This window comes from Perognathus longimembris, chromosome 4 (assembly GCF_023159225.1).
Source record: "Perognathus longimembris pacificus isolate PPM17 chromosome 4, ASM2315922v1, whole genome shotgun sequence".
Lineage (NCBI taxonomy): Eukaryota > Metazoa > Chordata > Mammalia > Rodentia > Heteromyidae > Perognathus > Perognathus longimembris.
Window position 1 is genome coordinate 86673291 of NC_063164.1, and position 25578 is coordinate 86698868.

General features: G+C 42.9%; 1 protein-coding gene across 1 annotated transcript in view; it reads right to left on the minus strand.

Annotated features, from left to right (window-relative positions):
* The window catches only part of Gpr39 (G protein-coupled receptor 39), a 215569-nt gene extending 198962 nt beyond the window's left edge, over positions 1–16607 (minus strand). Inside the window, exon 1 of the mRNA XM_048345605.1 lies at positions 15534–16607. Within this exon, the coding sequence (XP_048201562.1) occupies positions 15534–16389 (856 nt within the window). The 5' untranslated portion in view covers positions 16390–16607. The remainder of the gene's footprint in view (positions 1–15533) is intronic.
* Positions 16608–25578: the final 8971 nt, after the last annotated feature.

Consider the following 25578-nt stretch of genomic DNA (forward strand, 5'->3'; position numbering starts at 1 on the left):
GTCACAGGACATTATATGTGGCCAGAGTGAGACCTGCTTCCTTTTATGACCCTTTATGGCCAGACCTGTCCACTCTCCAGCCTCAGTACCCATAGCCATTTCCACTCCCACATTCCCACAATGCTTCCACCTGCCTGCCACACCTCTCTAGTTATTCCAGTCTTTCACACTCCTTCTTTCCACTCCTCCAAAGATAACCAAAGCTTCTTATTACCTCCAGTATGCAGACTGACTCCTTTAGCCTAGCTATCAACTGCTTCTGCATTTGACCCAACCCATTTTCCAGTCTGAATTCACCAGTTGCTGTTCTTTTATGGATCCCTGCACATTAGCTATTACAATTTTCTAGTGCAAACAACGGCCATTCCAGTTTCAATAGGCAATGGGCTGATAAGAAGTCCAGAAAATCTGTCACATAGGTAGGAATCATATGAAGTTATCTTGTCATATACTGGCCATATGTCCAACAACACTCTGGGGCTTCTTCCCACCATTCTTTTCCATGTGAAAATCTCATGGTGGTGCATATAATTAGCCTGGCCATGGTCACATGCTACATCTTGTGTGCAAAGGTTGCTGGGAAAGCAAGTTTCTGAACACTATCTTAGGGACATAAAACTCAAACTGAGAGAATGCTTCAAACATGAAAAGGTAATCAATGAGCTGGGTGCCAATGGTTCATGTCTGTAATCCTAGCTACTCAGGAGGCTGAGATCTGAGGATCATGGTTGTAGAGATTACCTCCAATAAGCTACTCAGAAAAGGCCAGAAGTGGTGCTGTGGTTCAAGTAGTAGAGCATTGGCCTTAATCAAATAAGCTCAGAGACAGTGGATAGGCCCTGAGTTCAAGTCCCAGGACCTGACTGGCACATACACACACACACACACACACACACACACACACACACACAGACCAAAAACAGGTATTCAATGGGTGCTAGTATTTCAGGCTCATAATCCTAGCTACTCAGGAGGCTAAGATCCAGAGGGTCACAATTCAAAGCTAAACTCCAACTCTAATTAACCAACAAAAAGCTAGGCTAGAAGTGTGTCTCAAATGACAAGTGTCAGCTGAGCCCACAGCCCTGGGTTCAAATCTCAGTACTAGAAGGAAGGAAAACAAAAAAAGAAAGTGATCAACAGTTGCTTATTAGCAAAAACAAAACAAACAAACCAACTAAAACCAAGACAAATGTCCACCAGTCTTGTCTTTGTGTGTCATCCCTCCCCACACTGACCGTATATAAGAAGTCCTCCAGGTGGAACATGTCCTTCTTTCAGGGAAAGGCCATGGATGTTGGAATGTGTCAGATCTCCTCAAACAAAGAACCAAACATCCCATTTGGGGGCCACCTTATAAGTCACTTGGGTTTTTGTTTTGCTGTTTTGTTTTGAATCTCAGGGCCTCAAGCTGTCTTGGCAGGCCTTCTACCACTGAATCATACCTCCATCCATATTTCTCACTGGTTGTTTTTTGAAATAGCATTTCACCTCCTGCCTACAAGTCTGGACTGAAATCACCTGTTTTAGGGGCCCAGTCATTGCTGGGATCACAGGTGCACACCACACCACCTCCTTCAGCTTCCCTCATTGACATGATGCATCTTGGAATTTTCTGCCTGGGTTGGCCTAGAACCACAATCTTCCCAATCTCTAATGTGACTTATGATGACAGTTGACAGTTGCATGGCTGGGTGTCTGTCCTTTGAGTTTTGATACAACCAAGTTTCCACTGTCAAACTTTACTAAAGATTGAATGCTCACCTCCTTATAAATGGGTATCTAGAAGCCAGATTTAAGTTCCTTTTTATAATCAAGTAATGGGATGTTGTGTGGTAAAGCAGCTTCCTACCTACTCTAACAACTCAGCCAACTGTGATAGCGCTCTCCCCACCTCTGGTGAGGTTAGTCTTCTCACCTCATGCTTTCTCCACTTCTGGAGTTAAAGAACTCCCTGAAAGTACCGTAAATCAGGGCTTTTCAATCTTCAGTGTTACAGGGACCTGCTTAGGATGCAGATACTGATTCAATTTCATGATTTGTCCAGTGTGGCGGACGAGCTGGTCCACAGAGCTCACTGTGAGTATCAAGATTGCTGGGCCGGGAATATGGCCTAGTGGCAAGAGTGCTTGCCTTGAATACATGAAGCCCTGGATTTGATTCCCCAGCACCACATATATAGAAAACCGCCAGAAGTGGCGCTATGGCTCAAGTGGCAGAGTGCTAGTCTTGAGCAAAAAGAAGCCAGGGACAGTGCTCAGGCCCTGGGTCCAAGCTCCGGGACTGGCCAAAAAAAGATTGCTGAAACCTCCTGCAGTGAAGTCCAGCAATTCCTCCAATTACTAGAAATTCTAGAGCCAGCATTTATCATGCTTCATAAATATCCACTACCCTCTACCTTTCACTAAGTGCTATTTTTAGGCTGCTAGAAGGCTCTTCCACCATTCTAGAGAAATAATAATCTCCTAGAAATGGGTAACCCAGACTCTGCGCTCTTTAGTTTAAGGGATATTTTTCGCATTTCAAATTTTATACATATTTGCTGGATGGATGTTCAAACTAAGCATATAGATGCAGAAGGAACCAGAAAAGAGTAAAGCCAATCTAGGCAGACTTCCTGGAGGAAGTAGGCTTACAACAAAACATCAAGAGGGAAAATTCTGGCCCAGGAAAGAGTACAGTTGGCTTCCATAGAAATCTCCTCCATTCTCCAGAGAGCAGCCTTCAATTACCAAGATGACCCATGTGTCACTTTGGTCAAGACAAACTTGAACTTGAAAATCTGTGGCAACCCATCAGTTTTCTTCCAACTATAGAAAATACATAGCTATCATGTCAATGTGATATTTAATTTGTCAGCATATAGAAAGTAGACCAATAAATCCCCAGAAAACTTTATTTCTGCTGAGCATATAATGTCTCCCAAAGAATTACAATACCTAAAGCGCTGTATGATCCTTAAAACCAAACATCTTCTGCTCTGTCTAGACACCCTGTGTGTTGCTTTATTTTAGGATGAGATAGGTTTGTTTTTCCCCTTCATTAGAGAAAGAAGATGGCTTTTCTGTCTGCATTCAGTGAACCTTATTCTTCCATACTGGCCTGACTCCCATTCCTCATGCCTTTGCTTCCATAGCCAGTTAGACATTTAACAAGTACAGTCACAACTCATGCTGTCACTGAGCTCCTGGTTTCTGTCTGTCGGGTTCTGGTAACACCGCTGCTCTCCAAGTAGGCAGCCACAGCTACCATAGAGATGTGTGAAGCAGTGGGAGGTTTTGTCTGCAAAGTTTCTGCCTGCTAGAGTGGTTCTTACACACAGAAAGTGCAAACATAAAATTCTATCAAGTTTCAAAATTGGCAGGAACCCCCAAAGTAAAAAAAAAAAAAAATGGGTAAAAGTTTGTTAGCTTTAGGCAACTCTCTTATTCAGGTGCACTTTCAGCACCTTGACTGGCTTCCCCTCCCCCCATGACTTTTTCCACTTAAATCTAAATGATGAAGAATATCGTTTTCTGATGAAGAAGGCTTCTGGAAGCAGCAACATGACAGATGTTAATTCATTTATGAATGTGTCTACTTAGCACCTACTAAATGCCAGATTGTCAAGAAAAAGAGCAACCAAAGGCGTGACAGTCACAAGATCAATTCTGTATCATTTTCCCTTGGACTACCAAAGTACTCAGAATTCCATAAACTTCCCTCTGGTGCACCTCATGTCTACACACATTGGATTCCTGAAACCCTAGTGTGAAAATCCAGGGAACATTCCACAGCACCCTGGAATGCACTGAGCGTATTGACAGTAGAGCACGCTGAGCAGGCAATCAATAGGTGGCTGGCAAACCAGTCAATCGCTCACGTAAGGGTCTGGTTCTTTGAAAGTGAGACTTTTCAAAGGGAAGATTCTGGATCCAAGGCAGGACATGTATGTATGTAGAGGTCCTTTACTCAGGGTTCAGGGAATTTTAGCTTACTATTGCTTCATAGCAAGTCATTATCAACTCAATAAAGCTCACCCATGTAAAAGTTAGAGCACAGCCTGGTTGGCTTAAGATGTAACCCAGGCTCAGTTCTTTTCCATCTCTGAGCTAGCTGGGCTCCTCATTTCCTTGCTGGTCTTCAGCTTCTAAGTCTCTCTGCATTCGTGACTAAGTGGTTTCTCTCCATCTTCAAAGCCAGCTACAAGAAAATTCTTCCTTGTACGTCTGCTCATGCTGGGAGCCTCCTACTTCTCCTGCCTCTGACCTCTAGACCGAGATTCAAACAATCATGTGACTAGGTTAAACCCATATAGAAAATTTCTCCATTTTGAAATCAACAGATTAGAGACTTTATTAATCATGTCTGCAAAATCCCTTTTGACAACATCTAGACTACTCAGTATAGCCCAGGGACCATTTCACAACTGTGCCTTCAGCAAAGAGGAGAGAGAAATAGAACTCAGAGACCTTCCCAAGTGTCCTAGCTTGGGTGATTTCCCTCAATTCCAGGACCAGCAGCTACTGCCAGTCAATGACAATACCTTATCCCATGAGGAATGTCATGAGAATACTGATCTCATGGAGTTCCACATGCAGTCAGGAGATGCCTGCAACCCCTCTTAGAAATGTTCAAGATGGCTCATCACATGTGGGCCAGCAAGACCAATGGGGGCTGAGGGGGTGATCTGAGATTGCCACTGAAGAATAGATGGTTCATAGCTCAGTACAGATAACAAGTTAGACCCAGGAGCTGCTTCCTGCTGCGGTTACAGTAGAAGCTAGACTAAGCAGTTCTGGCCTCTGTGCTGGGAAATAATGTGGAGCTAGCTGGAAGCCCAATCACTCTATCTGGCTGCGGAAGGTTGTGGCAGCAAATACTGGGAAAATCAAGAACCAAAGCCTGGTAAAATAGCAAGAAGAACCAGGTGCCAGTAGTTCTACCTATTCAGGAGGCTCATATCTGGAGGGTTAAGATTATAAGCCACCCTGGGGGAAAATGTTCATGAGGCTCTATATTCAAAATAACCATCAAAAAAGCAAGGGTGGACCAGGCCTTGGTGGCTCACACCTGTAATCCCAGCTACTCAGAGGACTGAGATCTGAGGATCACAGTTCAAAGCCAGCCCAGTCAGGAAAATCTAGGAGACTCTTATCTCAATTACTCACCTGAATAACAAAAGTTGGGCTGTAGCTCAAAGTGGTAGAGTGCTAGCCTTGAGCAAATAAAGCTCAAGGACAGCACACAGGCCCTGAATTCAAGCCCCATGACAAACAACAACAAAAAAGAAAAGTTGGAGATGGGGCTCAATGGTAAAGCACCGTCTGAACAAGCATGAGGCAATGAGTGCAAACCCCAGTAATATCTTCCTAGAAATAACAATAATAACAAATAATAATAGCAAGAAGGACTCTCTGGTGCCATTTACTTTTCAGGACTCAGTGAAGAGTTGCCTGCTTTGCATTTGGGAACACAAGCAGCCTGCATCTGACCCAAGTCACAATGCAACCAACACAGTCCAAGGAGGCTACAGATCCAAATCAGGCCAACTTGAGCCTAGCTTCCAAGAGCCAATTTCAAACCCCTTAGCTAGGGTCTTGTCTGGAACCGGCTGGTCTAGCCCACCAGACTGGGGTCCTGATGCACTAAAGGAAGAGCTGTAGAATTTACAATCCTTACTCACCCTTCATAAAGCTGAACTTTTCAAAGTAATTGTCCAGCTCAAGAGGCCAGGAAACCCATCTCTAATCTCAAAACTGATCCAGAATACCTTTGTGGTAGGTAGCACCTACTTTTTCTTTCTCTGGACCCATAAACCTCAAGGCTCAGCCTGGAGGGAGATGGTATAAGAGAATGTAATTGAAAGAGGAAATGAAAACACATTGGTCTAATTGTTCCAAAAAGTTACCCCTGGCCTCCTTTTTCAATTACCCCAGTACTTTCTAGTTACCTAATAGTGAAAAGCCTGCTAAAATATTATATATGGAATTTCACTGTTGAATTAACATCTTGCTAATCAGATATTAACAGGGCTTAAACACCACCAAAATCACCCTCTGCTAAGGGTTATTTCTGGTAAGAACATGTGGTTAAATCTCTTGCTCCAAGACTGATGGGCATTTTCTCAGAGGAAAGAAAATCTGAAGTTTTTTCCAACATTGGAGGGGTTGGGGGGTGCTGGTACTGGGGCTTGAACTCGGGATTTTGGCACTGCCTCTGAGCTTTTGTGCATAAGGCTAGTAGTGTTCTACCACATTATTCATAGCTCCACTATCAGATTTTTTTGAAAATTAATAAAAGACACAAGTCTCGTGGACTTTTCTGCCTGGGCTGGCTTTGAACTGTGACCTCAACTCTCAGCCTCCTGAGTAGCTAGGATTTCAGAGACAAGCCACTAGTGCTCAGCTTTTTCTGACTTTTTAGAGGTCTCAAAAGAATCAGGGCCCTTTCAAAGAAATGCCTTTGGGTTCGGGCTATCCAGAACATATTTGTTGAGTGACAATCTTCCATAGCAATGCATGTTCAAGGGAAAGTAAAACTTGATCAAGCTGAGGCTTGTACATAGATTTATTTCATCGACAAATAATCACTAAACATCTACTTTGTGCTAGGATAGAGATTTAAGATCGAGTAAAATTGGGGAAAACTCCTACCCTTAAGGGAAGAGAAGGGAGAAGACAACCATCAAATGATTATACAAGTAAAGCATGCTGGTGCATGCCTATAATCCCAGCTGCTCAGAAAGCAGAAACTGGAGGATTGTAACTGAAAGTCACCTAAACCAAGGTGGCATGAGACCCTATCCAAAATACTCAAAACAAATGGTCTTGGGATTATGTCTCAAATGGTGAGGCACTTGCCTAGCAAGTTCAAGGTCCTGAGTTCAGGGTGTGGGGTAAGACAAGAAAAGCAAGTCAGGCAGAAGAAATGTATGCAGAGGCCATGGGGTAGGGAAGGCCTACCCTGCCTATTGAAGGATTGAAGGGTGTCCAGAGGAACAGAAAAACTTAGATATGTTACAGACTGAATGTGTCTTCCTAAAAATCTCAGCGTTTAAATCCCAGAGACTTATTTGGACTTATTTGGCCTTTCAGAAGGTGTAGCAATGGTTAAATGGAGTCATAAAGATCAGACACTAAAACAGGACTGGTGTACTTCTAAAAGGAGGAAAAGACACAGAAGAGGCCCTGGGAGGGCCCAATAAGGGGTCAGCTCTGTGCAAACCAAGGAGAAAAGTGGCAGAAGAGACCAACTCTGCTGGCACCCTGACTCAGACTTCCAGTTGCCAGAGCTATGAGAAAAACAATGTCTGTTGTTTAAGCCCCCAGCTTGTAAATTGTTAAGGTGGCTGAAGAGAGGAATCCAAAGTGAGAAAGAAACTCAATGAAGCTGGAAAGGCAGTGGCCTGGGAGAGACCAAAGTCAAGAGTTCAGCCTGTGTTTGGCACGATAGCTGTGGGGAGCCATCAAGTGGCTGTAGCTGAGTAGAGGTAGAATGCCAATGAGACACCAGGCTGCCATCTGAAGGACAGCACAGTCCCAGGCAAGTGTTGATGCAGACTTTTCTGATGATGGCAGGCCCAGTGGAGAAATTTTATCCAGAGAGCAAGCTTTCTGGAAACACAGTAGAAAGCATACTACAGTAGCTCTAGCTTGAATGCGCTTGCAGAGGACAGAGTTAAAGTAGAGCTAAGCATCACCCATCTACACATACAGCAGCTTTGATGACCAACCTTCTCTCCATCAATCGACAGGGGAAAGGGCAGAATGAAAAGTCAATGAGGTAAAGGAAGGAGTAGGAGAAACACTTGGGCTCCTTGGCACAGGACGGAACTTCCTTAACAAAGACCCAGAAAGGCTACAAATCAAAGAAAGGTTGGACAAATGGGACTGCAGCAAACTGCAGAGCTTCTGCATGGCAAAGGACATAGCTTGCAAGATAAACAGAAAGCCCACAGACTGGGAGAAGATCTTTACCAGCCATTCAATGGACAAAGTCATCTCTAAAATATATGCAGAGCTAAAAAAAACTACCTTACTCCAAAACAAAACGGCAAAGAACCAATAGCCCCCTCATCAAGTGGGCTAACGACCTACAAAGAGACTTCTCTGATGAGGAAATGAGAATGGCCAAGAGACATATGAAAAAATGCTCTACATCACTGGCGATAAAGAAATGCAAATCAAAACAACATTGAGATTCCACCTCACCCCAATAAGAATGTCATATATCAAGAAAACTAACAATAACAATTGTTGGAGGGGATGTGGCCAAAAGGGAACCCTACTTCATTGTTGGTGGGAATGTAAACTGGTCCAGCCACTCTGGCAAGCAGTATGGAGATTCCTCAGAAGGCTAAATATAGAACTCCCCTATGACCCAGCAACCCCACTTTTGGGTATCTCTCCAAAAAACCACAAACAAAATCACAGTAAAGCCACCAGCACAACAATGTTCATCACAGCGCAATTTGTCATAGCTAGAATCTGGAACCAACCCAGATGCCCCTCAGTAGACGAATGGATCAGGAAAATGTGGTACATATACACAATGGAATTTTATGCCTCTATCAGAAAGAATGACATTGACCCATTTGTAAGGAAATGGAAGGACTTGGAAAAAATTATACTAAGTGAAGTGAGCCAGACCCAAAGAAACATGGACTCTATGGTCTCCCTTATTGGGAATAATTAGCACAGGTTTAGGCAAGTCACAGCAGAGGATCACAAGAGCCCAATAGCTATACCCTTATGATCACATAAGATGATGCTAAGTGAAATGAACTCCATGTTATGGAAACGATTGTTATATCACAGTTGTAACTACTTTTAACGTCCCATGTGTATCTGTAGCTTCTACTATTGATGATGTTCTTGTATCACCTTCTTGTGGTTGTATCTATACTATCTCTGTAATCTTATCTGAGTATATTGGAAACCATCTATACTGGAATTAGAACTAGGAAATTGAAAGGGAATACCAAAATCGAGAGACACAGGGTAAAAAAAGACCAACAACTACAAAAGCAATACTTGCAAAACTGTTTGGTGTAAGTGAACTGAACACCTCATGGGGGAAAGGGAAAGGGGGAGGAGGGAAGGGGGAATGAGGGATGAGGTAACAAACAGTACAAGAAATGTATCCAATGCCTAACGTATGAAACTGTAACCTCTCTGTACATCAGTTTGATAATAAAAATTTGAAGAAAAAAAAAAAAGAAAAGTCAATGAGGAATGACAGGGTTATCTAAGTGAAGTGTGTGGGGACATCATCCCATGAGGAGTCCATTACCTGGCTCTTAATTCAATATTTTTCCTATGTATAACCTCAGTGGTAAATGGTTTTTATTGCACACACTTTAGCATTCATAAGCTGAATTCTTTGCTCAACTAAGGCCTTACTGCCTGATTATGCATTGGTAGCCCCCATGAGGCAAGAAACTAAGACAGATGAACAGGCTTGCTAATGAATGGGGTCTGGGACTCCAATATTCCCTACCTCGAGAATCATACATCTCTCCAACAGAGAAATGAAATCTTTTGAGACAGCCTGATTATACAAATAAAGGAGCATTATTATATTTGTCTGCCAGGCTGATCACAGGACATTTGCAATTTATGACAGACATCACAAATAGAAAAATAAACATGAAATATCATTTACAACAGCCACATCTACATCAATAAAGGGAAGATGAGAATAGAGGCAATAATGTGAATATTTGAAGCAAAACTTTCCCTGATATGTTCCAACATTTGAATCAAAATACTATCTTACACTAAAAAGTCACCAATTTAATTCTGGTGATATTTCCCTGAGAACCTGGGTTGGCATATCATTCTATATCTAAGAAAAATCTCTTGGTCGGAAAATTAATAGTAAAAACATGATTGTAACTAGTCAAGAAAATACTAGCTGGGTGCCATGGTTGACACCTATAATCCTAGATACTCAGGAGACTGAGATCCAGAGGATCAGAGCTGGAAAACAGTCCAAGCAGAAAAGTCCTTGATACTCCATTTACAAAATAATCAATAGAAAGCTGGGCTGTAGCCCTGGAGCTGAGCAAGTTCCAGGCCCTAAATTCAAGCCTGGCAAAAGGAAAAAATAAATAATACTAATAAAGTACTATAGCTCATTTGAAACATTTTAAGGCAATAATTCCCATACAATCCTGTTGCACACTAAAATATTGATTGACTTTAAGCTAATTATATATTTTAATGATAGCCTACATTCAAAGTACTAAAATTCATGAAGTCAGCCAAAAGGGATCTGAAGAAATCCAGAGATCAAATGTCAAACCACAGACCAATGGTGCCTGTCTAAGTTAAACCAGTTAACACTAGGAGAATAAAAAATTACAAAGTTGACACTAAGACGTGCTTCAATGGTCATGATTTAATAGCAAAAAATTATGTGACTCCCTTGAGATAAAGCCCTTTCATAATCTTGCTGAGAAAAAGCAAAACATAAATTATTATAGAGTTCTGTCAGTTAACTGTGCCCCCTAGCCACCAGGAGGGCTCACACTTGTAATCCTAGCTAACTGGAGGCAGAAACTAAGAGATCATGTTTCAAGTCCAGCCTGAGTAAAAGTTAGTGAAAACCCATCTCATAAAACTAACCAAATGTGGTGATACACATCTAGTTCTAACTACTAGGGATGTAGAGGTAGGAAGATCATGACCTCTAGGGCCTTTTCAGAGCCTGCCTGTAAAACAAACTACTAGAAAAAGTGTCATACATAACTCTGTCACAGGAAACAGAGAAGCACATTTTGACAGGTCCAATTGGGAGTCTTTGGTGGAGAGCCAGCATCACCAGGTAGACTCCTGTCTCAAAAACCTCCAGCCTCTCCAATACATTTAACACTGTTATAAAACTGAGCCATGGGGGCAGAAGAGGTAAGAAAGGGCAGAAGAGCAGAAAAACAATATCAACATACCCAATCATATTCAATGAGAGCTGAAGTGGGACACCATGGTGACTGGAGGAGAGCCAGGAAACACAAGACACAAGGCATGGTGTAATGTCGCCTGAACTGGTACAGATCTAAAGAGGACCAGAGGCAGAGGGCCAGGGTCACAGGAAACTCAAAGAGTCTGGAGGGTTCAAAGCACAGGATTGACAGGTCCAGTAACCTGTGGTCCAACTCCCCACCCCTGCCTCTAGGAATTCCAACAAGCCCATTACCTGCCTCTACCATGAAGACAAGATGGCATCAGTTAGATCCAGTATCTTTATTTCAAAAGGATCTTGAAAGTGGGAAGTTCAAAATCCAGTCCCTGAGATCACACATACATATGCAGAAGGGGGAGAAGTAGGAAGATGAGGAAAAGAGAAAGAGAAAAAGGAGGGAGGAGGAGGAAGAAAGGAAGGAAAGAAGGAAGGAAGGAAGGAAGGAAGGAAGGAAGGAAGGAAGGAAGGAAGGAAGGAAGGAAGGAAAAATTATGCCCCCCAAAGCCATACTTGATCAGGAATTAACATATAATTTTAGTCTATATCTACAAAATGTAAAGTAAATTACTTCTGAAATTTTTCACTTTTCATTCCAATCCAATCTCTTTCACATGAAATTTTGGAGCCTATTTTTTTCTTTTAAATCAAGTGTGTAATCTTCAAAACAGTTACAGGGAAAATGAGACAGGAAAAAAAACACATCCAAAATAAATCAAGGTATGGGGCTTCTGGTGGAAGAAAGAGACTGACTAATCAAATGATAGACATACTTCCAATACACCAGGATTTGTAGGTGAGATCAGGTGAAATAAATGCTTTGGCTGAAAGATAAAGAGAATCATATTAAGGTTTTTCTTTTTTTTTTTCAGTTTCAGATCAAGAGGACAAAGATCAACATCTCAGCTGGTTTTCTCTTTCTCTTACATACATGTACACACACACACTTAGACATACGCACAGTTGCACCCATTTCTTTCTTAGGTTTGGCCTCTAAATCTAAAGCCTAAAAACCCAGAGGATATGATTCTGATCCCCTGCTTCTCCCTCACCAATCTCCTAGTACCTAAATATACATACGTCTTATTTTAGAATGGAAGATGATAGCAGAAACTCTCTTTTCTTTCTATCCAAACACATATGATAGTTGCTGGCCATATGCCAGACATTCTCCTATGAGCAACCCAAGCTTCTATGCAATGCCTTCCATTAGATATAATTCCTTCCATTTCCTCTGTCTCGGGAAAGCAAATCAGAATGCAAAAGGCTACAGTTATTTAGATCTCTGAATCTTATGATGTTCCTTTAATTTTGCATCTTCACCATTATCTGAAAAAAAAAAAAAACCTCTCATAACTACATCTGAAAGTCAATCACTGCTTTGTAAAACTTCAGGTGGTAGTGGTAGCCAACTCCAATCATTTTGTGCTCTTGAAACTATATTATATTTCTTTTAAACAACTCCATTATTCCACTTTGAGTGCATGACATTTGACAGCCAATCACATGTCTGAGGACCTGGACGCTCTGAGAATGGGACCATCACTATAAAGATGGAAGTTCTGGAAGAGGTTTTCTTGAAAGAAAGCTTATTTGCCATATCATCAGCATCCAAAAAGGAAATGCCAGCTCCTTTTCTCCAAGAGGTAGAATCCAGGACAGTGACCTCTGTTTGGCCTTGTCCTTAAGGGGAAACAGGTCTAGTTCCAATTTGCTGAGCTGACAAGAGAGAAGGAGAGACACTTAAATGTCCAGGAATCCACATTTTGCCTTATTATTTTTCCTCTTGCAAATTACTTGAAACCCGGTAGGTGTCTCAGCATTTTTCTCTCCCAGAGTTCCCAATTTGTTTCCATTATTAACTAGCCCAGCTCCTAAACTTCACTGAGGCTCAATAGCAAAAGATGCAAAAGAGCAGAATTAATATTTTCTACCTAGGATTTCTCATCTAGGGTAGATATTTGAATCTTATTTCTATTATACCAAAGTCAGAATTTTTAACATTGACAGAATTTTTTTAGTTATTGCTTCAAGAGCTCCAAAGCCATCTTGTGCTGTGTTGTCATTTACATTTCACATTAAATTCAAAATATGTTAGAAAGGAGCTAATATTTACTTTAATTGGATCCATCTGTTAAATGAAATACTAAAAAGACAGCTAAATCACTACATTAAATTCAGCGATTTGTAAACAATTTATATGTTCATTTGTTCTAGGTTAAAAATGCCCCAAAGCACAAATTTTATGAAACCCACAAAGTAAATTGCATTGTATTAATCTGATGGATGTGGCCATGATTTCCAACTCCTCACTCCATTAATTTATTTCTTAACTTGAGTTAATTAGTGAGGTTCCTGTTTTTAAAAGCTCTTTGAAATTCATTGAGAGAGGAATTTGCAAAGAACTGCTGGGAAAACCTACTGCAGAGGAAATGGACTAAATACAAATGGTAAATTTCCTCAAGACATTATCACACATTGAGCACCTGATTGCCATTCAACAATCTTTATGCTGGGAGCACAGTGGGTGATTGATAGATAGTTGTTATAAGGACAGGGAAAGTAGAGCTACCACGAAAGAACAGGAGTAACAACAAACTCACTGCAGGCAATTACTAACTGGATGAGACCATCTCCAAAGTCCTATCCATCTCTAAATAAGTCTTTGGTATTCTGATTTTATCCTACCAGAGACTGCCTTTAACTTGGAATACCCACTGGGGAAAGAACAGATATCTACTCAAAGAAATACAAAAAAACATAGAGATCGGTCACCTAGAGAGCAAAGATTAAGTCAGTGGCTTTTCCCTTGGTCAATGGTGCCCATTATTCCTAAATTAGACTCAGGCTAGTACCCCAGCCTACATTCAGAAAGGAAAAAGCAAAGTATGAATTGTGGCTCTCAGGTTAAGATAAGAAATGGAAAGTAAGGTAGGAAAGAAAGGAGAACTGGCCTTTCAACAAATGTTCAAGCTTTAAGCTTATGCATTTGTTTCCTGGGATGTTTGGGCAGGAGCCAGTGGGCAAACGCAAATAAGATGGGTGGGTTCAGTACCTTTCCCACATCCCCAGATGGGGTTTCCTCTAGTGACTTTCTACTCTAGTTTCCAGTAACAGGGGGCTTGGGACATGACAACACCAGAAGGCTAATGGAGGTAGCTTCTACCCTGCCAAAGCCCTGCTTTATTTCATTTTCCCTGCACCACAGGCCGTGAAGGTCACTGCCAGGTACTCACTGCCTAGGCCCAAGAAGCAGATTGACAATCTTGGAGCTGTACTGAAAAGAGATTTTGATCTGAACCCTCAAATTCCTCCTCTATAAAATGGAAAGCTAAATTATCCATTACAGCCCCTGATACAGAATAAGCATCTGAAAATTGTAAGCCCTTTCTTCTTATTTTGCATAGACTCACATTAAAATAAAGTCAGCTGCTCACTGACCCATGAGAAGCCAGAAGCAAGACAGACCCAAGACCCAAGTGCCTTCCAATATGACTCCCTACCTGAACCCTGCTCCTGGAACCAGTTTCTCAAGTTTCCCACACCAAAACAAACAACTCCATGATTTACTTCTACTCTGGACCCCACAGTGGGGGTGGGGAGACAGAGGACCAACATGATCATTTCAGCTCCCACCTCTCACATTCACACACCACCACCGTAGAACTTTTTTATCGATTTGTTTCTGCTAAAACAAAAACAATTTTAACACACACCATACTGCTTGTCCCCAGTACAGCTCTGTTCACAGCAAGCAGCAACAAAGTCTCTCTTTGAAGGTTTTGGGGCACTCTGTCAATAGCCTCCACAAGTACAGAGAAGACCAAACCTTCGGATGTTTGTATCACAATGAAATCTGGGGAGCAAACAGCTCTCTCTGCACCCATCTTGAGGTACTTTAGGAGATCGAAGCCAAACCTGTGGTATCTGCAAAATTAGCCGAAGTGGATTTTTCTGAATCAGACAGAAAGGCCATCCTGCCATGTTTCTCCACCCTGGTAAAGAACAAATACACCTACACACAGTGCACAAACCCAAGTACTATGGCAAGGGTGCCACCCTCAGTTTGTTAAGACTACTCCAGGGTACAAAACAACAGCCTGGAAAGTGTGTGCCCTGGACTCCGTTGACTTCTCCAAGGAAGAAAAAATAGGATTCAATCTAACTGCCTGAGAAAGGTTCTCCAGGATAAAAACAGGGTGCAATAATAATGCTCCACTTATCTCTGCAGAGCTTGTCCTGTCATTTTCCAAGGGACTTTCACCTCCCCTGCATTACCTAATTTGTTCCTCCTAGTATCATTACTTCCACCCCCCCACACACACACACCCAGTTTTATCCAAGAGGTGGCAGAAATGGCAGTCTAGGTCTCTTCCCAGTCAAGTGTTCTTTTCACCAACACCACAACCCACCCACCCCCAACACAGAAGGAATATTCAAAGACCCAGATCAATGCCTTTATCCCAATAAAGCTCTGAAGCCTGGGTGAGCTATGTTCACACTTCTAGGGCAAGACTTCCAGTGAAGAGGAGCACAGGAAGTGGTTCAGGTGAGAGTGTGGGATGCCCCCATCACCCTCCACCCTGACTCACTCAGGAAGATGATGGTCTGCCTCCTGGCCGTGCGGCTCTCCTCGCTCTCTGCCTTTCGCAGCTGCAGTTGCTGGCCAGTCTTGGCCAGTGTGCCCTTCTTGCTTCTCACGAGTACTTTCATCATGTTCCAGCACATGAAGGCTACGGAGATCAGCACCAAGAGGTAGACTGCGAAGGCACCAAAGATACTGGACTGGAATACCGCCCAGCGGCTGGAGAGATTGGTGCAGATAGACATGTTGGAAGACTCGGGTTGCTCCTGGTGGCGGGTGCGCGAGCGGTTGCAGGTGAGACCGCCATGACTGGGCATGTTCACCAGCGGGTACTCAACACCCATGGCAAAAAGCAAGGGCAATGCCACCAGGACGGAAGTGACCCAGACAAAAGCAATCAGCAGTTTCACCTGGCAGGGCCCGGACAGGGCCTTATACCTGAAGGGGTGACAGATGGCAATGTAGCGCTCAAAGCTGAGCGTCAGCACGTGCAGCAGCGTGGCGTAGCTACACGCTTCGAAGAGGAAAGTGTGCAGCTTACAGGTCACGGCATAGCTGGGTGTCGTCAGGGGGTTCCAGATGATGCTGTAAAACTCCACGGGCATGCCGATGAGGAAGACCAGGATGTCGGAGCACGCCAGACTCACCATGTGGTCTGTCACCTCCTTCTGCAGGTACCCCTTCTTCTGCAGCACCTGAGTAACCCGAATGGTGATACTGTTGCCCACAATGCCCGCCACAAAGATAACCAGGTACACCAGGATGAGCGTGATTTTGATCCAGGTGGCCACCTCAAACTCGGGAACATGGCTGTGATCGATGACATTGGAGCAATCTTTGCTGGTGCCACCAGGGGAAGCCATCAGCAGAAGAATCACAGGCTACCAGATCCAAAAAGTCTTCTCAACTCCCCCTTTTTCCTCCAAAACTCTGGGCTGCAGCTCACTCCAGTGGGAGCAGCAGACTTTCTCTCCCTTGAGTTCGCCGGGCAAAGTTTAACTTTGTTATTTCAGAGCTTTCGTGAAAACTTCCTGAGTAGCCCAGCCTAGGAGAGGCAGAGGCGTCTGGGGTGTGCTTTTAGACGTCGCAGTCAAAGGGAGCCGAGGAGGAGGGGAAATTGGGGACGGAGGCTCTAATTGCCCCGCCCCGCCCCCAGTGAGACCCGGGAGTCCTTTCTCCTTAACCTGAGAGCGCACTTTGCCTGGCCACACACTCAGTTTGCCTTCCAGCTTCCTGGCACGGGTGGCCCCGGCCCGCCCTCCAGGAGCAACCTCTCTGATTGTGCGGGAAGTTGGGGGGTAGCCGGTGATCAATCATTAACCACAGCCGCCCGGGCTCAGCGGCCTGACTTAGTCGGGCGGCGGAGGCTGACTCAACTCATAGTCATGGTCTCCCGCCCGGGTCAGCTCCGGAGCATCCAAGTTGGTGAGGCGCCCGCGAAAGCAGGCGTGGCCTCTTAGGCTTCGAAAGGGACAATCTCCCCCTCTCCCCCCTACAGTTCTTCTAGGCCTTGCTAAAGGTTTGGGGTGGCCCTATGATGGGGCCCTTCGGTGAAGCCTGCCTCCGCCTCGGCCGCCGGCCAGGGAGCTGGGTAGAAGTCTCGCGCCTAGGAGCCCTGCCTTTGGGACCCTAGAGGCATCGGCTTCCGGAGAACCGGGCGTGCCCTTTGCCAGGCCGGGCTTCTCTGGCTCCCAACCTCCACGGTGGGGGGGGGGGGGGCGCGGATGAGCATGCTAACCTAAGGACCAGCCCCAATTAGGCAAAGGGGGTCACCATCAAAGCCCGACTTGGCTTATACCCTCTAAAGAGTGCTGCCTCCTTCCCACCTTAGGAGCTATAGAGCGACCCAGCTTGCAGCCCGCGCCTTTCAGTTCCCCACTGCGGCCTGGGGAAAGAGGTGAGAAGTCTTTAATTGGAGACATGAATATGGATGAGGATGGCGCCCGCCACCCAGGGTGCCGGGGAAGGCAGGGAAGCTTCAGAGGGAGCGGTTCCCCAACAGCTAGGGCAGCTGCTGCTTGGAGGGTGCCGCTGCGGAGAACAGCGCTGTAGATCGGGGGCGTTCTCTCTGGGGAGGGAAGGAGAGGGGTTCTAGATCCAGAGCGTGTTCTGGAACGTCCCCTCCCACGTCATGGCACCAGATGTAAGGTTTGCTGGAAAGGAAACCCACCACATGGTTCAAGCCGAGAAGAGTGTGTAAGGGGGAGAACAAACTGGAACATTCTTTTTTCAGTTTCTAATCCCAGAATCAAAGAAGGAGGGTAGAAGGGAGGAAGATTGACCTGCACATTGTAGGACTACTAGTATCAAAGATGAAAGTTTCTGTCAAGGTTGTTAAGTGAGGGGGTCAGGGGTAGCCCAACCTCAAGAACCACTATTTAGTAGGGAAAAAAAAGTTTGTGTGTGTATTACACTTGATATATGAGTATATTACATTAGAGATGGATACATAGACAAATAGATACATAGATACATAGATAGATACATAGATAGATAGATAGATAGATAGATAGATAGATAGATAGATAGATAGATAGATATCTCCTCCATAGCACAAGCCCTGTACTAATAAGACCCTTAACTAATCACAGTCACCATTAGGTTGGGATCATTTTAAATAAAAAGGAGCCAGGTTGTCCAGAAGACAGATGCTTCTCCAGTGCCATAAGAATATGAACGAGCACTGTTATATATGCCATCTTGTGTGAGTGTGTGTGTGTGAGTATATGTGTGTGTGTGCGCACCCACAAATATTTGGACTTGAACTCGGGGCCTGGATATTTTGCTTTTGCTTTTTTGCTGAAAGCTGGTGCCAGCCACAACTCCTCTTCAGGTTATTAGCCAGTGCTGATTGGAGATAAGAGTCTCATGGACTTCCCTGCCAGGGCTGGGCTTCAAACCTTGATCACATCTCATCCTCTGGAGTAGCTAAAATTACAGACATGAGCCACCAGCACTCAGCTTTATATATGCAATTTTTTAAGTCAAATACACAGAAACAAAGAGCAGGAAAACATGATTTCCAATGGAGGAAAGGGTGGAAATGAAGGTCACTGGGTAGGAAGTTGCAATTGTGCAACATAAGCAAATCTAGAGATCTAATTTACAGCAAGAAGGTCTTTGTTAATGTTTAATTTACATAAACTTTGACAAGAGTAGATTTTAGGTAACACACACACACACACACACACACACACACACACACAAAAGAAAAAAATCACCCTGTAAGCTGACAGATTTAATTTGCTTGACTTTAATCATCATGTCCCTGTGCATGTGTATATCAAAAAAAATGTTGTACACTTCAAATATATACAATCTTTAAAGAATAAGACAGGAGGTGGTGGCACACACCTGTCATGCCAGCTATGCAAGAGGCAAAGTTAGAAAATTATGGTCTAATTCCCTGTCTAAAAACAAGCTAAAACAAAGAAAATGAACTAGTTCAAGGCCCTGAGTTCAAACCCCAGTACTGCCAAAATCATCATCATAATTTAAAAAATAAGAGAGATTCAAATTAACCCAAATATTTCCACCTCCTAAGACCACATTCCTAACCCTCAATAGGAGGATACTCTGAGAACATACTAGTTGCAGGGCTGTGTTTTCTGAACAGACCCACTGATCTAAGACATCATGACCAAAGGGATTATTTCATTTCAGCAGCATCTTGGAGTTGGAGGAGAGGAAGGAGTAAGGCCATCATATGTCTATAATTGGATTCATATTTGCATACAAGGCTATCTTCTCTCTCCTCCCCCCTTACTCTCTTCTTACCTTCCTTGCTTTTTCCCTATCTCCCTCCTTATTACCTATTAAATTACAAGCTTCAAAGTCAAAGACTGGGTTGTTTCCATCTCTGCAAGATCTCCATAGCACCTTAACTACTACGCTTTGATAGAGATCTCTTCTCTCCCAGCCCTATCTGTGTGTTATTTCACCACTTTGCTGGCAGAGAAAGTGATCTTTTAAATCTGTGTATCGTGCTTTGTTACAGGAGCCTGATGATGATCTTCTTCTACATGGCCTTCAGTTACACGGGCAGGCAAGCCTGGATTCTTCAGGCTTTCCTACCTCCTGATTCAAATCTTAAAAAGGCTCCTTTGCAAAAGCTTTGTGTTGCTTGCTGTTCCAGAGCTTTCTGCTTTCTTTACTCTCTCTCCCCACCTCTCTCTCTCTCTCTCTCACACACACACACACACATACACACACACACACCTGCCCTGCCCACTTCTTTCTTTCTGAAGCTGTGATAAAGGTAGACTCCTCCCAAGAATCTCTCAGCCTAGCCACAAATGACTGAATTCATTGTCTTTCTCTTCTTAGTCTTTCTCTGAGCCCATAATACAATGGTGCACATTGATGTGACACATTTTTCCCATCCTCACAAGACTACAAATGGAATATTCTTGCCTCCATTTTACAGACAAGGAAATAAAAGACTGGGGATTTAGTGACTTGCCAAAATGGTCAAGAGGCAGGATTCTAATTCTAGTTTACTTTGGCACCAAAATGCTTTCCATACTATGATGCTAGCTCTTTGTGATAGATACTGTGCCAGGTGGAACACTGGTATTGGGGAAAAGGCAGGGTTTTTTGTCACCAACCCAGATACTTCTGTCTCTCAGCTGCACATGCCAGTCAGTCATCCTACAAGATATTTGACAATCTTGATTTGTTTAGCTCAGACAAGATTTTCATTACTGTCCAATTCTTTTCATTGAATTTTTCTTTCCTGAAATGTGAACACAGATTACAGATGCTTGGCCAGACAATGAGACACTAATTAAAACCAGTTTCTTATAACAAAAATAGAAAAATACATTTTGAGCAAAAGGCCAGAAGAAATAAATTTTCATTTCACCTTTACTTTTCCTTGGCCCAGTTAAAAAATCATGTAATGTGCTCTCACTTTTTGGAGGCAGGCAGGCATGGCACATGGCTTGGGTGGGTGCAGATTTTATTAGCCTATTCCCTGGGGGGGGGGGATGGAATTCAAACTATGAAATAGGGGGCTGGGAATATGGCCTAGTGGCAAGAGTACTTGCCTCATATACATGAAGCCCTGAGTTCGATTCCCCAGTACCACATATATAGAAAACAGCCAGAAGTGGCGCTGTGGCTCAAGTGGCAGAGTGCTAGCCTTGAGCAAAAAGAAGCCAGGGACAGTGCTCAGGCCCTGAGTCCAAGGCCAAGACTGGCCAAAAAGAAAAAACCAAACACCAAGAAACTATGAAATAGACTGGTAGTTAACCTTTGTCTCAGTTTGACTCAAGGGTCATACTATTCTAGGACCCACATAAATTCATATTAATGTGCTACACATTCTGAATGGCCTTTAATATCAGATAGCTCACTTTTGGCACTAAATTTCATTTTTAAAATATAATGTTATATGGGTCCCAAAGTAAACATATATCATATTATGCATACATGTTTGAATTTATTTTATATGACCCATTTAATAACATTAACTCATTATGTAAAATAAGGAGTATGATAAAAAAAACTCAGTAATTGTTTGCTACATTATAAAGAAAACATAAAAACAAACTATAAATAGTGCAGATTTTATTTATAATGCAATAGGATTCTGTAATGGAGTCGGCCCCCCCACCCTAAGGGAGGGGATTCCTGATTCCTCCAAGAGTCCATCACTCAGTCTCCAGCAAAAAGATGATAAAAGGATGGATTTATTGGGGAAGAAAAAAGAAAAAAGAAAATGGACAGGCCAGGGTCGCAGCCCAGACTCGGGAGCTGAAACTGCGACCCTGAGTGGCCTTCCAGGCCTAGTTATAAAGGCAAACATCACATAGTCAAACCTGCCACACACAGGTGGCCAATGAAGTTACGACACTTACAGAGCATACCAGGTGGCCAATGGAGTTACAGTCTGTCTCATAGTAACTGTTTGAACCAACCTATCATTTTAGTTAGAATTGGCACATGGATTTGGTGGGGCTCACATGATGCAGGCCAATACACCTACTCATGGGAGGTCACAGGTTTAACCTCGAACATGCCTTTAACCTTCCACAACTCCGGTGGTCAAGCAGTTTACACAATCTTATCATAGTGAAGGGGAACTTCCCTAGATTCTGAGCAGACACTCCCAACCATGAAGCTCAGGAGCAGAAGAGAGCTTAGTGAAGATGGAGTCAGCTTCTGCTCTCTTTAACTGAGATGGAGTCAATCTGACACCCCTCAGCTGCCGATGATGGCACTGGCCAGATCTGACCAAGCTAATATCAGAACCAGAACAGTGAAACAAAAAAAACTCTACCATCTCAAAAATACTTCTAGCCAGTTGCTGGTGGCTCATGCTTGAAATTCTAGCTACTCAGGAGGCTGAGATCTGAAGGTTGTGGTTCAAGGCCAGCTCGAGTAAGAAAGTCTATGAAGCCAGAAGGGGAACTGTGGATTTAAAAAAAAAAAAAAGAAGAAAGGAAGGAAAAAAGAAAGTGTTAGGTTTTTAAAATAGGTAGCCGGTAAAGGAGAACACCACGCAGTGTTCAGGCAGGAGAAAGTTTATTACCAAACTGCAGGCCTGTGGTCAAGATGATGCTTGGCTGGAGAGAAGGGAGAGAAGGGAGAGAAGGGGCAACCCCCACCCAGCCCTGCCTTATCTAGGGCAGGGACAGGGGGTGTGGAGGGGGTGACCTCCAGGAAGGGGAGGTAACTGCCTCCAGGTCTGCTGGTTACCCAGGTAACTGGGTGGGGACTTAATGAGGTGGGGGGCATCTACCTGGAGGCTTCGGGGCAGACCTTACAGAAAGGAGAAAGGAAAAGGAGTAAAGAAGAAAAGAAAAACAAAATCTTTTAAATCTCTGGAACAATTCTTAGCCAAAGGAAAAGTAGCCAGTTCTTTTGATAGAGTCCTGTACTTTTGCCCAGACTGGTCTCTAACTTGTATCATAATCCTCTTTCTATCTCCCAAATAGCTGGATCATAGATATGCCCCACCATACCCAAGTTGTTTTAAAGTAGGACTCCTTCTGACCAAGTTTATTACCAAGAGGGCAGCTCCACTCCACCAGCCCTATTCAGAGAAGATAACTGTCATGGTTAAATGTTCCCCCAAAGCCTATCTGCTGAAGGCTTGGAAGTAGAGAACCTTTAAGAGGTGGGGCTTAGTGAAAGGACATTAGGCCAGTGAGGATGGAGGGAGTATTAGGACCTTCTGCTTCTTCTCGCTTCCTCTTCCCTTCCCAGATCCTCTGAGGCAAGCAGCACACACTCCCACTGTGATGTTCTTCTCCCTGCAGTTCTAAAGGCAACAAGGTCAACTGATCATGAACTGAAACCTTGGAAATTGTGAGTCAAAATAAACTTCCTCCTTGTTAGTTGACATTCAGGTTTTTCATCACTGAGATGGAAAGCTACTAGCACAGTAATCTAGTGAGGTTAGCCCTACAATCACCATACTCACTGACTAGAGGGACCTGGGCAAGGCGGGGCACTCTAGGCAGAACATAGTTACCTTGCTCAGCAGAGGGGACTCAGAATGAACATGGAACTGTTGGATTTTGCACAACTGAGAACTGGAAAGGAGAGAACTGATCAGAGAAATTGGTCCTCTTGAGACCTTAGTTGAATATTAAAGGGACATATAGAAGTGATACAAAGAATAAATACTGAGATAGACAACTAATGGGGATCCAGTGGCCAAAGTCAATTTCCTCAGAGTCACAGAGAATGGGGAGATGTGGAAGCTCAACCATGGTACAAAGACTTCAGTGGGCTAGATCTAGAGTGCCAGAACTTAGCTGCAGGACTTAGCTAGCCACAGAGCAAAAGCTGCTTACCTGTTGTAATAGTTACTGACCTGAACTATCTAATTTGACTGCCATGGACCATGGTGGCTAGCAAACCAAGGCGTATGGATAACTCAAACTACCATGCACTCTATGGAATACAAACCAGATTGCAAGGAATTCATATGGTGAAAAGATATAAATTATCTAACTGATAGTTTTCATATAAAAATGATAATATTTGGCTATAGTAGATTCAATAGAATATTGGAAACATTTTCACCTTTCTTTTTTTATTTTTTAAATATGGTTACAACTGCACTTTGAATTATATGTGGCTTTTGTTTGTGATATACATAAATTATATCCTTAAAGCTATATTTTTATAAAAGGTTGGCAAACTTTATTTCATTAAAAAAACCCTGAAAGGCAGGATACATGTCACAAATGCAAGTAATAGTCACTTATAGAAAATACATGCATTTGACATTATAATGCATCATGTCCATAACAAGCTCAATTAGATTTAAATAACATTGCTTTATAAAATTTGTCAATTAAGCTTCCATTCAGATACATTTATTTTAAAAATAGACACCTCAAATTTATAAATGAGTCACAGAAATAAAAAGGCCCTTCATGAGAGAGGAAGTATGGATATACAGTAAACAATGCAAAGTTACTTAACCACTTTAGCAGTTAAGGAAATAATCTGAGCATTGTGTTCAAATCAAGTCCAAGCAGAAGAGTCCATGAGACTTTTATCTCCAGTAAAAGGCCAGAAGTAGATGTATGGCTCAAATGATACAGCACTATCCCTGAATGACAACAAAATAAAAATCTAAGCAAGAGTATGAAGCCATGGGTTCAAGCCCATTACTGTTACACACACACACACACACACACACACGCATACACACACACACACACACCCCACAAATAGGAAGAGAGAGAGAACATTTATAGCAAGTTGTCAATGAACATCACAACTTGAAATACCCAAGTATCATCTACTTGAAAATAGATAAACAATATACAGTATATTTACATAAAAATGTACCATAGAGCCATGAAAATAAATCTGCTTCAAAGAATGATGAGATTACAAACCACTGAACCAGACCCAATGATTTGTAATCTCATTTTCACAGTTGAGAGAAGGCAAAGATTTAGGAGGACTATAGTTCAAAGACAGCATGAACAAAAGGTAGTGAGCCCCTATCTCAAAAAATAAACCAGGCTGGTACCAGTGTTTCACACTTATAACCCTAGTTACTCAGGAGGCTGCAATCTCAGGACAGAAATTCAAAGCCAGTTCTGGCAGATGAATGTGAGAGACTCTTATGCCAAATTAACCAGCAAAAAGCTGGAAGTAGAAGTATGGCTGGGAGAGCACCAGCCACAACTGAAAAAGCTGAATGAGAACAAGAGGCCTTGACCCTTGTACTAGCACAATGGATCGATAAAGAGAATGGTGTGGTGCCCCCTTGTGGCCTTAGCTATATAAAAAGACTACATAGGAAGGATTATGGTCCAAGGCTAGACCAGGCAAAAAGAGACCCTGCTTAAAAAATGAACTAAAAGCAAAAAGGACTAGAGGGGTGGCCTAAGTAATAATGCCTTTGCTTAGCAAATGCAAGGCCCTGAGTTCAAATCCCAGTACTGTTCATTAAAAGAAAGAATAGAATGATGTGGACATAGATACAGAATACCCATTAACCGGAGAGAGAATAAGAGAGAGAGAGGAGGTGCTTAAATGTGACCCTCAAGTGTCTGTACATTCAAATGTTGGAAACTTGGTTCCTAGTATGATGGTGGAAGTATTAAGATGGGCCTCTTGGGTGTCCTTAGGTTTTTGGAAAAGCCAACCTCAAAAGAAATTAATTCTCTCTTATAGGAACCCTGAGCCCTCAGGAGGCACATATAAGAGTCACTCTCTGGTTTGTTGTTTTGCAGTATGGTATCTTGCTCCATTTGTTGGCCCTCACTAGAGGTTGGGCACATGAGGCCCCACGATCTCAAAACTATGAGCAACATAAACCCATCTTCTTTATGAAATTATCTTGCCTTGAGTATTTTATTAGAATAATAAAATATAGACTGAGACACATAGGTTATAAGGGGATATATATATATGACTAATGAATATATAAATATCTATCTATATCTAAATTTATTTATATTGTATATGCTATTTATTGTTTACATATTCATCTATAATGTCCATATAACTATTAGATAAATAAATGTATGTAGTGGGCTGGGAATATGGCCTAGTGGCAAGAGTGCTTGCCTCAT